Source organism: Macaca mulatta, chromosome 9, assembly GCF_049350105.2.
Source record: "Macaca mulatta isolate MMU2019108-1 chromosome 9, T2T-MMU8v2.0, whole genome shotgun sequence".
In the NCBI taxonomy this organism is placed as follows: Eukaryota; Metazoa; Chordata; class Mammalia; order Primates; family Cercopithecidae; genus Macaca; species Macaca mulatta.
In genome coordinates, this window is record NC_133414.1 from 16,459,555 (window position 1) to 16,474,846 (window position 15,292).

Genomic DNA, 15,292 nt, shown 5'->3' on the forward strand with positions numbered 1-15,292 from the left:
ATGTAGTTTTGTTTTGTCTTTATTAATAGAATGTAATGGGCCTTTGGGATCTTAAGTACTACTTACGTTACCTTTTTTATTCAGATGCTGAACTTAAGCAGTGAAATAATAGAAACTAAAGGATGTTATTAAGGGGTTTAACTATTTTAATTCAACATTTAGCTATTCATCATTGGTTTCCTGAAGACGTCAGAATTTTTCAGTGTAAGACAACTATCAAAGGTAATCCAGTTTAAAACAGAAATCCACCGTACATATTATATTGATACCATCATTTTCAGGATCTACATAAGAGTACTGTGATACATAATTAATAATCTCAGGGTTTTTTCCCCCATATCTAAAATGTAGACAATACTTGTTTCTCTTTTAGTTCATCAATTTCTCTTAGCAAAATAAATTAGGTTGGGCATTTAATGTTCTATTTACCATGGCTTAGCTTTGTTTCTGTTTTAGTCATTTCCAGTAAGACTATAAAAGGGGCAGAAAAATACTGATGTATTCCTCACTATGTGCTAACAAGATTAACCAAAGATTTATATTCAATTCCTTGAAATGTTACTTTCCTTTTAAGATAGCTTATCAGGATTTGATACTACACTTGATCTTGGCCAAAAGGCCAAGGAGTTATGGTTCATGCATTTGAATATTAAAGGACAATTTGACATTTCACTAGCATAATGTGGATGAATACTTCAGAAGTTTTTTAGCATTATCACTCCCAGGTGCGTAAACATACTACGGTAAGTACTGCCTGGAAATGCAAAGGAATTTTGGAACTCAGAGCTGATATTCGTTAACCAAGTCTTTTATGCCTTTTATATGTATTCATGTGCTTCTAATGAACCTGTCAGGTTGGTGTAAGGTAACAAACTTAGACTGGTAAGATAATGTCAACATGCCAAGATCACCCAGTGAACTTTTTAAAGTATTTAATCTTCAGCTTCAGGCAGTCTTTTAAAAAAATTAGTTTATACTCTTTAAACATTTAAGTCCTGGAACTCCTCTCCAAGATAAATGTGGCTGACTGCTGAGTGTCTTCTCTGATGTATCTTGGCATTTTGAAACTTCATGTTTCAGCTGGACACGGTAGCTCATGCCTGTAATCCCAGCACTTCGGGAGGCCGAGGCGGGTGGATCACCAGAGGTCAGGAGTTCAAGACCAATCTGACCAATATGGTAAAACCCTGTCTCTACTGAAAATACAAAAATTAGCCAGGTGTGGTGGCACGCATCTGTAATCCCCGCTACTTGGGAGGCTGAGGCAGGAAAATCACTTGAACCTGGGAGGCGGAGGTTGCAGTGAGCTGATAGGGCCACTGCACTCCAGCCTGAGTGACAGAGCGAGACTCCATCTCAAAAAATAAAAACTTCATGTTTCCTCTTGTAATTTATGATTCTTGAAGTAAAAACCAAGTAGCTGCTACAATTAACCCTGCCCATGTTTATACTCTTTTGGAGAGACATCAGAACATAGCAGTTAAGAGCATGGTCTCTGAAGCCAAACTGCCTGTGTTTGAATTCTGCCTGTGCCTCATAGCTATATGACCTAACCTCTGTGCCTTTGTCTCCTCATTTGTACATGGGGATTAGAAATGTATCTACCTCAAAGGGAGGTTGTGAAAATTAAAGGAGTTCATATATAGTCTGTAAAAAACTTATGAGCATGATCAGAGTGAGCACCAAATACAATTTCTGGTAATCACTCTGTTTCTTGATCACGTGTCTTGTAGTTGTCTTAGCCCTTAGCCCAATTCATTCAGCCAGCATTTATAATGGCAGACTCTCACATAAAACAAATGTAACAGTATGTAATATAATGTGATTATAAAATACCAGGAATATACTCAGAGGAATGTTTATAGGCATTTTTTGAACACCCACTTTGGATCACAAGGTACACTGTTAAAACTGTTTTAGTTATCAGCGAATATATACAAATGTGTATGGTTACATCGATACTCTGTGTCTTGTTACCCTAATTAGTCTGGTGGATCCAATACTTTTTGGTCTGATTGCCATGCAGCATCATGATAATGCATATCAAGTGTTTAACTGGCCTGCAAATTGTTTTAAGTGATGTCTGCTTTTGCTTCCATAATCTGTGAAATGTCAGAATAACAAAGTGTTCATGAATATTTGTTAAAACTTGTTAAAAATCCTCATACATAACATAAAGGCCTAACACATTGATGAATTTTGAGAATGAATAACACAGAGGTTTTTTTATTTATTTTTCTGGGGTTGCCCGGGCTGGGCACAATCAGCTCACTGCAGTTTCAACCTCCTGGGCTCAATCTATGCTGCCACCTAAGCCTTTCAAATGGCTAGGACTACAGTTGCTTGCCACCATGCCTGGCTAACATTTTGCAGAGACAGGGTCTCCCTGTGTTGCCCAGGCTGGACTCAAAACCCTGAGCTCAAGCGATTGCCCTGATCCTCCCAAAGTACTGGGATTGCAGGTATGAGTTACTGTGCCTGACTGCCATTTAATTCTTGAGCATTTTCTTTTACATCCTAATTGTCCACTTCTAATTTTGCCACCATAGTCACATCAAGGTTAAGTGGTTTAATATCTTTGGGGATAAATAAGGTGCTGATTTTGTCTACAGCCATCAGTTTATCGTAATAGATCCAAGTTTGTCAATTTAAATCAAGCACGTTTATGATCAAAGATATGATCTATCATGCTGAATGTTCCATGTGTACTTCAGGAGATATATTCTGCTGTTTTGGGGTGGAGTGTTCTATAAATGTCAATTTAATCCAGTCAGCTTATGATTTTCAGTTCTATATTCTTACTGATTAATGTATATATACTAGTTCTAAGGAGGGATGTTAATCCCTAACTGTAATTGTGCATTAGTTTATCTCTTTTCAGCTGTTTTAGCTTCATAAATTTTTGGAGCTGTTAGGTGCATATACATTTAGGATTATTTTGTCTTCTTGGTGAACTAGACCTTTTATCATTAGGAAACTGTCTGTATAACCACTCCATCTTTAATCATGTACGTGGTTTTTTTTTCCATCACTTGAATTGAGTTTCTTTATAGACAGCAGATCATCGGGTTATGTTGGTTTTTTTTCCCCCATGTCTCTTGTCATTGATGTGCTTAGACCATTTACATTTAGTATAATCATTGAGATGTATAGGTTTAGTTCTACCTTTTTTTTTTTTTTTTTTTTTTTTTTTGAGATAGAGTTTTGCTCTTGTTGCCTAGCCTGGAGTGCAATGGCACAATCTCAGCTCACTGAACCACCACCTCCTGTGTTCAAGTGATTCTCCTGCCTGAGCCTCCTGAGAAGCTGGGATTATAGGCATGAGCCACTGTGCCTTGCCTTTTTTTTTTTTTCAACAGGGTCTTGCTCTGTCACCCAGTCTACTGGAGGTACAGTGGCACAGTCACGGTTCACTGCAGCCTCAATCTCCTGGGCTCAAGTGATCCTCTCACCTCAGCCTCCAGAGTAGCCCACCATCACGCCTGGCTTTTTTTTTTTTTTTGTAAGTAGAGACACATCTCACTGTTGGCCAGGCTGGTCTCGAACTCCTGAGCTCAAGCGATTGCCCACCTCAAAGTGCTGGGATTACAGGTGTGAGCCACCACACCAAACCAGATTATTTGAACATTTTTAAGTATTATATTTTCTCTACTGTAATATTGACTATCATCTCTCTGCAGGTTTTTTTAGTGGTTGCTCTAGGTTGAAGCGCTTTGAATTCTTAGATATCTAAGAGTGAGCATTTTCTTTTTTTGACTGCTATACTCTCACCAGTTGCCAGCTTCTCATATAAATATTGTAAATCCTCTCGTTTAGGTAACTCAGCTTCTGGAGTTGAGGGAACTTCAAAATCAGAAGAGCTCTGGGAATCCACATTTGTGCTAAGATTTAGCAAACTTTTTTCCTCAGGTATATGTTTCTCACTGCTTAGAGTAATTGGTTCTCCAGTACTAGGAACTGTTGTTACATCTTGAACTCTGCTTTTCAAATCAGAACAAGTATCCTTTGGGCAAATTACATTTTGTTCCATTAGAGAGGCAGGAATATTCTCTTTGATTGTTGGTCTGTAGTCACCTTTGCCCAAGGAAGTAATATCCCCACTGTTTCTCTCTTGGGAGGATAACAAAACAGTATCAGATTGGCTGTCCCAGCCTTGACTTCCGTGTTCTGTTATGTGTGTTGACTGGGAAGAATTCTGGGAAGAGATGTGAGTTGATTCTCCATCAGAGTCACTGAAAAGCTTCGGTGACTGAGATACCCCTGCCTCTATGGAGGAAGGGAAGTTTTCCAAGTTCTCATCTGTGATTTCGTCATTTCTTTTAAAGAATACTTCCCACTGGGGTACATCCCCATCAGCCTTTTGCTGGTGAAGTACAGAGCCCAGATCTCCTTGCAGTGAAGCTGGGATTCCTAATTCTTCTTCACTTTCACTGTTGGATTCTTCACAATCTACAAAGTTTGTGAAACGAGAGCTCTGCGTACTCTCTGTTCTGCAGCATCCTGGAGTTTGTCTCAGTTTTTCGGGCTGCTTTTCTGATACTGCAGTCATTGAAAATACCTCAGGTTGAAGAGTTTCCTGGTATGGAAGTTTGTGCCTTAAAGGTATTGGCAGAGGATCATCAAAGAGATAGTCATCTTCTTCCTCTGTGGGACAAACAAAACAGGTTTATAGGAAACAAGGCAAAGGGAGCCAATTTGTACCTACACTTTTAATTCTTGGAGTTGCAAGGAATAGGGAGGCCACTCTTCTTCAAAGGGAAAAGATATTCTTGGGATACACTGAATAATTTAATTACCATCCTTCAATTTTTTATAATGCCAGACTATCAGTGGAGAATATAGAGCAGTCACTCTGCTCTATATATAAGCCTGGCTGATCATTACAATCATATGCAAAACTTTAAAAAATAAAAACCACACAGGTTTCTGTATCTCATTCCAGACCTACTGAATCCCTAAAAGACAGGACCAAATAATTTGATTTTTGTGTTAAGTTCTACAGCTGATTTCTGTTCATCAGCCAGGTTTGCAAAGCCTGTGTGCTCTGCAGATAGTAGATGCTCAGTGGGTTGTGCCTTAAAGGTATTGGCAGAGGATCATTAAAGAGATAGTCATGGGAAAATTAAATGGCTTTTTATTAAGGTTTTTCTCTTTTATGAGCATCTTACTGACATGCTTTATGCACAAAGTTGCGACAGGTTAAATCAACTTTAAAGCAAAATACTGAATAATCAACATGTGTCAAGAACTTAAAATTCAAAATTAAGCATGCTGTGTCAACAAATGTTCTTAAAATGAAAAAAGCCTTACTTGGAAAAACAAATGTTTTCCGTCCTCTAACGGTATCTAGCCTAGGAAGGAAATTAAATGCATCTGAAACTACTGTGTATGGCAACTTCGTGTTCTACTGCTGAATCTGGTTTTATAATAATCCACTTAAATGATGTGGCTAAACACTGCATTTTTAAGACACTAATATAATGGACCATAGAGACCATCATCCAGCTCACACCTTCCCAGTGTAAAGCTAGGCCCAGAGAAAAGGGTGTGCCAATACATAGGACCCAACCTCATTCTTAAAGTCCAATGTTATGACTTGTAACTGATCTTAGGGCTTAAGGTCACTAAGGTATCTAATGACTATATTTGGAATCATCCGAGACTACAGGATATAGATTTTAAGCCAAAGATTAAATGTATGTTTTAGGTCCCTCACTACTATGCCAAAGTTGTTTTTTATGTTTCACACAATCACAGTTCAACCTTGACCTCCCAGGCTCAGGAGATCCACCCCCATGCCCAGCTAATTTTTTTTTAGAGACACTGTTTCCCCTTGTTGCCCAGGCTAGTCTTGAACTCCTGCATTCACTGAAGAAATCCACCTTGGCCTCCCAAAGTGCTGGAATTAGAGGCATGAGCCACTTTGCCTGGCCCCAAATTACCTTTTTATGAAATATTTTTGTATGATCTCTAAGTTGAACTGTTCTGCATTCCAAATCAGTGACTGTGCCTGATCCCAAAAAACATTTATCAAAAACAAGTGTGGATTGGGTAGATGCATAAAAGGCACAAAAGATTAAAGGAAGAAAGGACTTTTGCTTCCAGGTAAGATAGAGTAACAGAGACTAGATTTAACCTCCCACTTGAAATAACTAAAAATCAGACTACCTCTCAAAATGGACATTGAGCAATTAAGGACAATGACATGTGAGAAACAAGACACAGATGAGTCCTTTGATTGCCTGAATCACTGCTTCGTAACAGATTCCAGTCAGGGAGGGAACATCTGGTTAGAGCCCATGGACATCCCTGAATTGAGATGGAACCTGAACGTTGAAGAAATCAAGGTACCTGGAATTTAAAGAGCAGAAGACCAGAGAGGAGAGTGCTGCACAGAAACTCTGAAAAGCTGCAGAGGAGTCCCTACCAAGTGTTCAGTGTACTGAGCAGCATGTGCTTGTCAGGAAACTACCAGAAGACAGGCAACAAATCACTCAAACAAAAAGAAAGTGCCCAGAACTCACTGTGCCAGGAACAGTGCCTGGTCCTGGTCCCAACAGCCAGAGTGGAAAACCTCATGATCCATGGGCATTTGTAAAAGAACCAAGAAGAGCCTTGCCTCAGTAGTGGGGAAAATTAACTATACACTAAATGCTACTCTGGTCCTGCATAACAAAGGTAAAAGACATGAAAAGATCAAACTATAAACATGCTAACCACATGCCAGAACAAAGCTCAAGAATGATTTTAGAAATCCAAAATTATGCAGGACCTAAAAAGGTAAAATTCAGAATGTACGGCATTCAAAAACAAATTATCAGAAATTCGAGAAGCAGGAAAATACAATCAAAACTGACCGTGAAATTACATACCATGGGAGTCAATTTTCATGATCTTGGATCAAACAATAGTTTCTTAAAGATATGATACCAAAGCACAAGCAATAAAAGAAAAAAAAGGCAAATTCGACTTAAAACCTTTACACTTCAAGACACCATCAAGAAGGTGAAAAGACAAGTCTGAGAGAAAATATTTCCTAATCATATTAGATAAAGGACTGATACCAGACTATTTAACTCTTAAAACTCAATATGAAGGTCAATAATCCAGTTGAAATAGGGGCAAAAGATAGGAATAGACATTTCACCAAAAGTTACATAAATGGCCTATAAGCACATGAAAAATAGCTCGACATTAGTCATTAGAGAAATGCAAATCAAAACTGCAGGGTACCACCGTACACACACTAGGACAGCTATACTCAAAAACAAGTCTTAGCTAGTATGAAGAAACTGGAATCTTTACATATTGCTGGAGGGAATGTAAAATGTATTCAGTTTGGAACTGTTTGTCAGTTCCTTGAAGTGTTAAAACAGATTGACATATGTTATGAACTGAATGTTTCCTGTCAAAATTCATATGTGGAAGCCCTAAAGCCAGTGTGGCTGTTACCTGGAGATGGACCTCTAAGGAAATCATTAAGGTTAAACCTTCATAAGGCTGGAGCTTTGATCTGATAAGATTAGTATCCTTAAAAGATACTTCAGCTCGCATGTATGCTCTCCCGGCCACCCTACGGGCATGCACTGCAAAAAGGCCATGTGAGCATAAAAGAGATGGCAGCCACCTGTAATCCAAGAGAAGAGGCCTCAGAATGAAACCTGCCTTGCCAACACCTTCATCTTCCAGCCTTCAGAACTGTGAGAAATACTACCTGTGGTTTTCTCTCATGGAGTTTCACTCTTGTCACCCAGGCTGCAGTGCAGTGGTGCAGTCTTGGCTCACTGTAACCTCTGCCTCCTGGGTTCAAGCAATTCTCCTGCCTGAGCCTCCCAAGTAGCCGGGATTACAGGCACTCAGTATCATGAACAGCTAATTTTTTTTTTTTTTTTTTTTTTTTGAGACAGAGTCTTGCTCTGTTGCCCAGGCTGGAGTGCTGTGGCGCAATCTCTGCTCACTGTAACCTCCACCTCCAGGGTTCAAGCGATTCTTCTGCCTCAGCCTCCTGAGTAGCTGGGACTACAGGTGCGTGCCACCATGCCTAAGTTTTGTAATTTTGGTAGAGATGGGGTTTCAACATAGTGGCCAGGCTGGTCTCAAACTCCTGACCTCATGATCTGCCCACCTCAGCCTCCCAAAGTGCTGGGATTATAGGCGTGAGCCACTGTGCCTGGCCTAACTTATTTTTTTAATTTTTTTATTTTTTATTTTTTATTTTTTTAAGCAGAGACAGGTTTTCACCATGTTGGCCAGGCTGGTCTTGAACTCCTGATCTCAGGTGATCCATCTGCCATGGCCTCTCCAAGTGCTGGGATTATAGGCGTGAGCCACCATGCCTGGCCTGCTTAAGCTACCTAGTATGTGTTATTTTGTTAGGGCAGCCCAAGCAAACTATGACTCCAAAATTCTACCCCCTACAAGAAATAAAACCCGAGAGAAAGATACGTAAAGACTTGTACACAAATTTTCATAGCATTATTATTTAAAAAGGGGAAGCAACCCAGATGTCCATCAACTGGTGAGTGGATAAACAAAATGTCATGTGCCTGTACAATTGAATACTGGTTGGCAATAAAAAGTATGAAGTACTGATACATGCCACAGTATAGATGTACCTTGAAAACATGCTAAGTAAAAGCCAGGCACAAAATAGCACATGGTGTATGCTTTTTTTTTTTTTTTTTTGAGATGGAGTCTAGCTCTGTCAGCCACACTGGAGTGCAGTGGCGTGATCTCACTGCGAGGTCCACCTCCTGGGTTCACACCATTCTGCCTCAGCCTCCTGAGTAGCTGGGACTACAGGCGCCTGCCACCACACCGGGCTAATTTTTTGTGTTTTTAGTAGAGACGGGGTTTCACCGTGTTACCCAGGATGGTCTCGATCTCTCTGACCTCATGATCCACCCTCCTCGGCCTCCCAAAGTGCTGTGATTACAGGCGTGAGCCACTGTGCCCAGCCGTATGAGTTATCTTATATGAAATGTCCAGAAAACACAAATCTATAGAGACAAACTCTAGATTAGTGGTGGCCTAAGGCTGGTGGCCTAATAGTAATGGGGAGTGACTGGAAAGTTTCTTTTTTGGGTAATAAAAATGTTCCAAAATTAGATAGTGGAGATGATTGTACAATTCCGTTATACTAACAGTCATGGAATTGTTCACCTATACAGGATGAATTTATGGTATATCAATTATACTTCAATAAAGCTTAAAAGATAATTTTGTATTGTGGAGTTTATAATAGATGGAGAATGTATGATGATAACAGCACAGACTGGGAGAAGAGGAATGGAAATATACTGCTGTAACATTCCTATGCCATACTTGGAATAATATATCATTTATCTTTTCACTCTGATATGTTAAAGATGTATACAGTCAGTCCTTTGTATCCACAGGTTCCACATCTCTGGATTTGACTGACCACAGATCAAACATATTTGGAAAAAAGCAAAAATTAAAATACAAAACACAAAAATTGTTACAGTATAACAACTATTTACCAAGCATTTACACTGTATTTAAAGTATTAAGTATTCTAGAGATGATTTCAAATATATGGGAGGATATGTGTAGGTTATATGCAAATGTAACACCATTTAATATGACTTGAACATACGCAGATTTTGGTACTCTTTGGCGAGGGGGTCCTGGAACCAATCCCCCAAGGATACTAAGGGATGACTGCATTAGAAGCCACTCAAATAAGAAATCAATGAGTTACACAGCCAATAAGCCAACAACAGATTAAATACAATCAATCAGTAATTACTTGATCCGAAAGAAGGCCAAAGAATAAAGAACAAATAGCTAAGAGGATAAATTTAAACCTGACCATATCAGTGGGTACAATAAAACTAAGTGGTCTAAGCACTGCAGTTAAAGGCCAGAAATTACCAGATTGGCCATAAAAACAAGATCAAACAACATACTGCTTACGAGAAACCCACTTTAAATATAAAGACAAGTTAAAAGTGCAGAGTTGGAAAAAGATACATCAAGCCAATACTAATGAGAAGAAATTCAAATGGCTCTGGTAAATTAGATTGTAGAACTTAAGAATATTACCAGGGAATAGACTCATTTCCTAAAGATAAAGGTATCCCTCAAGAGGATATAACAATGTTAAACTTATGTATACCTATTAATAGTGCCTCAAACAGATGAAGCAAATGCCAGTAGAACTAATCAAGGCAAAATAGGCAAGTCCACAATTACAACTGGAAATTTCAACACCCCTCTCTGGCAATAATTGATAGAACAAGAATGTAGAAGATCTGAACAACACTGTGAACCTAATTGACATTTATAGAACACTTCATCGAACAACAGTAGTACATATATTTTTTTAAAGTACACATTAAACATTTACCAGGTTTAATGTGTAAATTGCTCCACAATTGATGGTCCATAAATATTCTGGACCATAAATCTCAATAAAAGTACAAAGCCAGGCGTGGTGGCTCACGCCTATAATCCCAACACTTTGGGAGGCAGATGGATCACCTGAGGTCAGGAGTTCAAGACCAGCCTGGCCAACATGACAAAACCCCATCTCTACTAAAAATACAAAACATTAGCCAGGTATGGTACCACGGGCCTGTAAATCCAGCTATTTGGAGGCTGACACAGGAGAATCACTTGAACCTGGGAGGCTGAGGTTGGAATGAGCCAAGATCGTGCCACTGCATTCCAGCCTGGGCGACAGTGAGAATCTGTCTCAGAAAAAAAGTCATACAAAGTATGTTCTCTGACCACAATAACATTAAATTAGATAACAACAGAATGATCTCTGGAAAGTTCTCCAAAATTCAGAAACTAGTAACAAATTTCTAAGTAACCCATGTGTCAAAAGAAAAATTAGAAAATGTTTTGAATGAAAATGAAAAGACAAATTTGTGGGATGCTGCTAAAGAGGGAAAAGTATAGCACTAAATGCCTACATTAGAAAATAAGGTCTCAACGAACTCAGCTTCTGTATTAAGAAACTTAAAGAGCAAATAACATTCCAAATAAGCAGATGAAATAAAGATCAGAGTGGAATTCAGTGAAATGGGAAACTACACCCTGCCAAAAAAAAAAAAAAAAGGAAAATAAAACCAAAAACTTCTTATTTGAGAAGATCAGTAAAACTGGTAAACTTCTAGCTAGACTAATCAAGAAAAAAATGAGAGAAGACACAAAGTAATATCAGGAGTAAGAGGGTTAATATCAGTAGATTCTACAGATACTAAAATAATATTAAAAAGTTTATGCCAAAAAATTAAGCAACATGGATAAGACAGATTCTTCGACAAATTCAAGTTACCAAAGTTTACTCAAGAAAAAAAATAACCTGAATAGTCCTATGCCTATTAAATCACATTTGTAGTTTTTAAAAAAAACCTTCCCACAAAGAAAACTCCTGTCCCACCCAGATGGCTTCACTGGTAAATTCTACCAGTCATTGAAGAAAGAGAAAATGCCAATCCTTGAAAAATTTTTCCAGAGACTGAGAATAAAGAAACCTCACAACAATGAGGCCAGCAGTATCCTGATACCAAAACCACACAATTACAAGGAAAAGAAAAGACAATACTCCAGACCAACAGCCCTTCTGAACGTAAATGAGAAAACTGTTACCATAATACTTAAGGATAATATGTCAAGACTAAGAGGGATTAGAGAACTGCAAGTTTGGTTTAATACTCAAAAATCAATGTGTGTCACCATACTAACAGAGTATAAAGAAAAACAATAGGATCATCTCAATAAATACAGAAAAAGTGTTAGACAAAACCCCTTATCCATTGTTGATATCCATCCACCTACCAAGAACAAAAAGGAAGTAATTCTGCCTGACACAAAGCCTATACTTATCATTATACTTAATGGTGAAAGAATGAATGCTTTCCCCTTGAGATGGGGAACAAGGCAGGGACACCCGCTCTTGCCACTTGTTTCACATTGTAGTGGTAGTCTAGACAAAAAAGAGAAAAACATCCTGGCTGAAAAGGAAGAAGCAAAATTGTCTATATACACAAATAACATTGATAATCTATGTAGAAAATGCAATGGAATCTACAAAAAGCACTAGAACGATATGTGAGATTAGCAAGGTTGCAGGATACAAGATCAAAATACAAAAATCAGTTGCACAGGTTGCATATCCCTAATCCAAAAGTCTGACACCTGAACTACAAAGGAAATCCTTATTGCAGCATTTTAGATTTTCTGATTAAAGAGGCCCAACCATCAAAGGCAAATGCAAATGTTCCAAAATTCAAAAAAGTCCAAAATCCAAAACACTTCTGATCCCAAGCATTTTGACTAAGGGAGACTCAGCCTATATTTCTATATACTAACAACAATCAATCAGGAATTGAAACTTAAAAAATAATACCATGTGCAACAGTATCCCCAAAAATGAAATACTTGGGGATTCATTTACACAGACCTGTACACTGAAAATCATAAAACACTGCTGAGAGAAATTAGAGAAGACTTAAATAAATTGAGAGGTATATCATGTTCATGGATCTGAAAAATTCGATATTGTTAAGATGCCAATTCTTCCCAAATTGATCAACAGATTTAAAACAATCCTCATCAAAACCTCAGGAGGGACATTTCTGTACAAATTGGCATATGATTCTAAAATTCATATGGAAATGCAGAGGACCTAGGATAACGAAAACAACTTTGAAAATGAACAAAGCTGGCTGGGCACGGTGGCTCACGCCTGTAATCACAGCACTTTAGGAGGCTGAGGTGGGCAGATCACGAGGTCAAGAGACCGAGGCCAGCCTGGCCAGCATGGTGAAACCACGTCTCTACTAAAAATACAAAAATCAGCTGGGCATGGTGGCACACACCTGTAGTCCCAGCTACTCGGGAGGCTGAGGCTGGAGAATCACTTGAAAGTGGGAGGCAGAGGTTGCAGTGAGCCGAGATCGTGCCACTGCACTCCAGCCTGGCAACAGAGAGAGACTCCATTTCAAAAAAAACAAAAAAAAAAAAAAAAAAGGAAAAAGGAACAAAGTTGGAGAACTTAAATCATCTGACTTCAAGATTTACAAAGCTACAGTAATCGAGATAGGCGATATTGTTTTCAAGATAGAGATTATGGAACGTAACAGAGAATCCAGAAATAAACCTCCACATTTGTAAACTGACTCAACAAAAGTGCTGAAGCAATTCAGTGAATAAAGATAGTGTTTCCAACAAATGGTTTAAGAACATTTGGATATCCATACACAGACACACACACACACACACACACACAAAATTACCTTGGATCTACATTTGAACCATATTTTTAAAAACAAAAATGAATCACAGATCTAAATGTACAACCTAAAACTGTGACAACTTCTAGCAGAAAACACAGGAGAAAATCTTTATGCCTTTGGATCAAAGATTTCTTAGATATGATACAGAAAAAAGTAAAACTTAATAAATTCACTTGATCAAAATTTAAAATTTCTGCTCTTCAAAATACTCTGCTAAAAAGATTGAAAAGATTACCTACAGAGTAGAAGAAAATATTTCTATACACCTCATATATTTTTTTTAAAAACTTGTATCCAGAAACGTAGGCAAACTTGGTAACACGATGAGTGCAGTGGCTCACGCATGTAATTCCAGCACTTTAGGAGGCCAAGGTATGCAGATTGCTTGAGCTCAGGAGTCTGAGACCAGCCTGGGCAACATAGTGTAACCCCATCTCTACAAAAAATATAAAAATTAGCCAGGCATGGTGGCATATGCCTGTACTACTTGGGAGGCTGAGGTGGGAGGCTCACTTGAGCTTGGGAGGTTGAGGTTGCAGTGAGCTGTGATAGTGCCAGCCTGGGTGACAGCAAGACTCTGTCTCAAAACAAAACCCAACAATTTAAAAATGAGTCAAGATTTGAATAGACACTTGACCAGTGAAGATACATGGATGGCAAATAGGCACCTTAAAAGATACACAACCTTGCTAGTCATTAGAGAAATGCACATTAAAACCACAAAGAGCTATCACTGCACACCTATTAGGATATTTAAAATTAAAAAGTCTAACCATACCAAGTATTGGCAATGATGTGGAGCAACCAGAACTCTCATACACTTCTGCTGGGAACACAAAATGGTCAAACCACTTTGGAAAACATTTTGGCAGTTTCTTAAAGATAGAGCTACCATATGACCCATTCTTAGGTGTGAAAACCTATGTCCATACAAAAGTTTGTACATGAATGTTCATAGCAGCTTTCTTTATAATAAGAAAGACACTGGAAACAACCCAAAAGTACATCAACAGGTGAATGGATCAGCAACTTGTAGTATATCCTTGAGGTGGACTACTACTCATCAAAAGAGAGTGAACTACTGATACACGCAACAACATGAATGAATCTCTCATGTGCTAAGTAAAATAACCCAGACATACTATATGATTCTATTTATATGAAACTCTAGAACATGCAAACTATGACAGAAGGCAGATCAGTGGCTGCCTTGGCATGGGTGAGAACAGGAGGGAATGACAAAGGGGCATAAGAAAACTTGGTGATAATCTCACTATCTTAATTGTAGTCATGGTTTCTCAAGTGTATGCATATGCAAAAAAATTTATCAAATTGTGCACCTTAAATGTGCAGTTTTTATCAGTTATGCCTCAGGAAAGCTGTTTTTTTTAAAAAAAAAAACTAAGTAAATTTCTGAGGATTAGAGGATGCATTACATAATAGAGCTAACATTTGAAATTCATGGAACTGTTTTTCTAAAACCTTTTAATTGTTGAAACAAAAACAAATGTGCTTTTCTTCAGGCACCAGTAATAGACTTACTTTATCAGTCTCGGAATTGTCATCTAAATGTTTTAAAATTAGATTCTCCACGAGCAGAAATGTAGAAGCAAGAGATGAGAGACCGCCCTAGATTAGAATCCCAGGCCCATCACTTACTTCTTGCTAGTCCTTAGGGACTTAAGTCTCTAAACTTCAGTTTCATCATAATTAGAACTGGGATGGTACCCCTTGTAAGTTGGTTTAGAGGCTTAGCTATAGCATAGGTAAAGGACCTAGCACAATACCTGCTATTAATAGGTGTTCAAAAAATAGTATCATCTTTATCTCGTGAGTTTTGGTCAAGTATTTACTGCACGGCAGAGTAACTGACTTTCCACCAAAGGAATGAAAATCAAGAATCCTAACCATGAAATAGGGCTGCTGGAAAGCCCGAGCTTTGCTCAGAATCTAACATTCTGATTTCCACTACAGAGCCTACCTCTGTCCTTCACTAGAAAAATCAATATAGCAATGAAAGA

The 15,292-nt window shown here is 38.4% G+C and overlaps 1 protein-coding gene across 10 annotated transcripts in view; it reads right to left on the bottom strand.

Moving 5' to 3' along the window:
- The window catches only part of DCLRE1C (DNA cross-link repair 1C), a 60,502-nt gene that overhangs the window by 10,284 nt on the left and 34,926 nt on the right, over positions 1-15,292 (bottom strand). For 6 of the 10 annotated variants that reach the window (XR_013397678.1, XR_013397677.1, XM_077944994.1 and 3 more), the window contains one exon: positions 3,772-4,644. Coding sequence is in view for 8 of the 10 variants with exons in the window: in XM_077944994.1 (XP_077801120.1) it covers positions 3,772-4,644 (873 nt within the window). In the remaining 2 variants the exon portion in view is untranslated. 10 annotated transcript variants of the gene reach the window in all.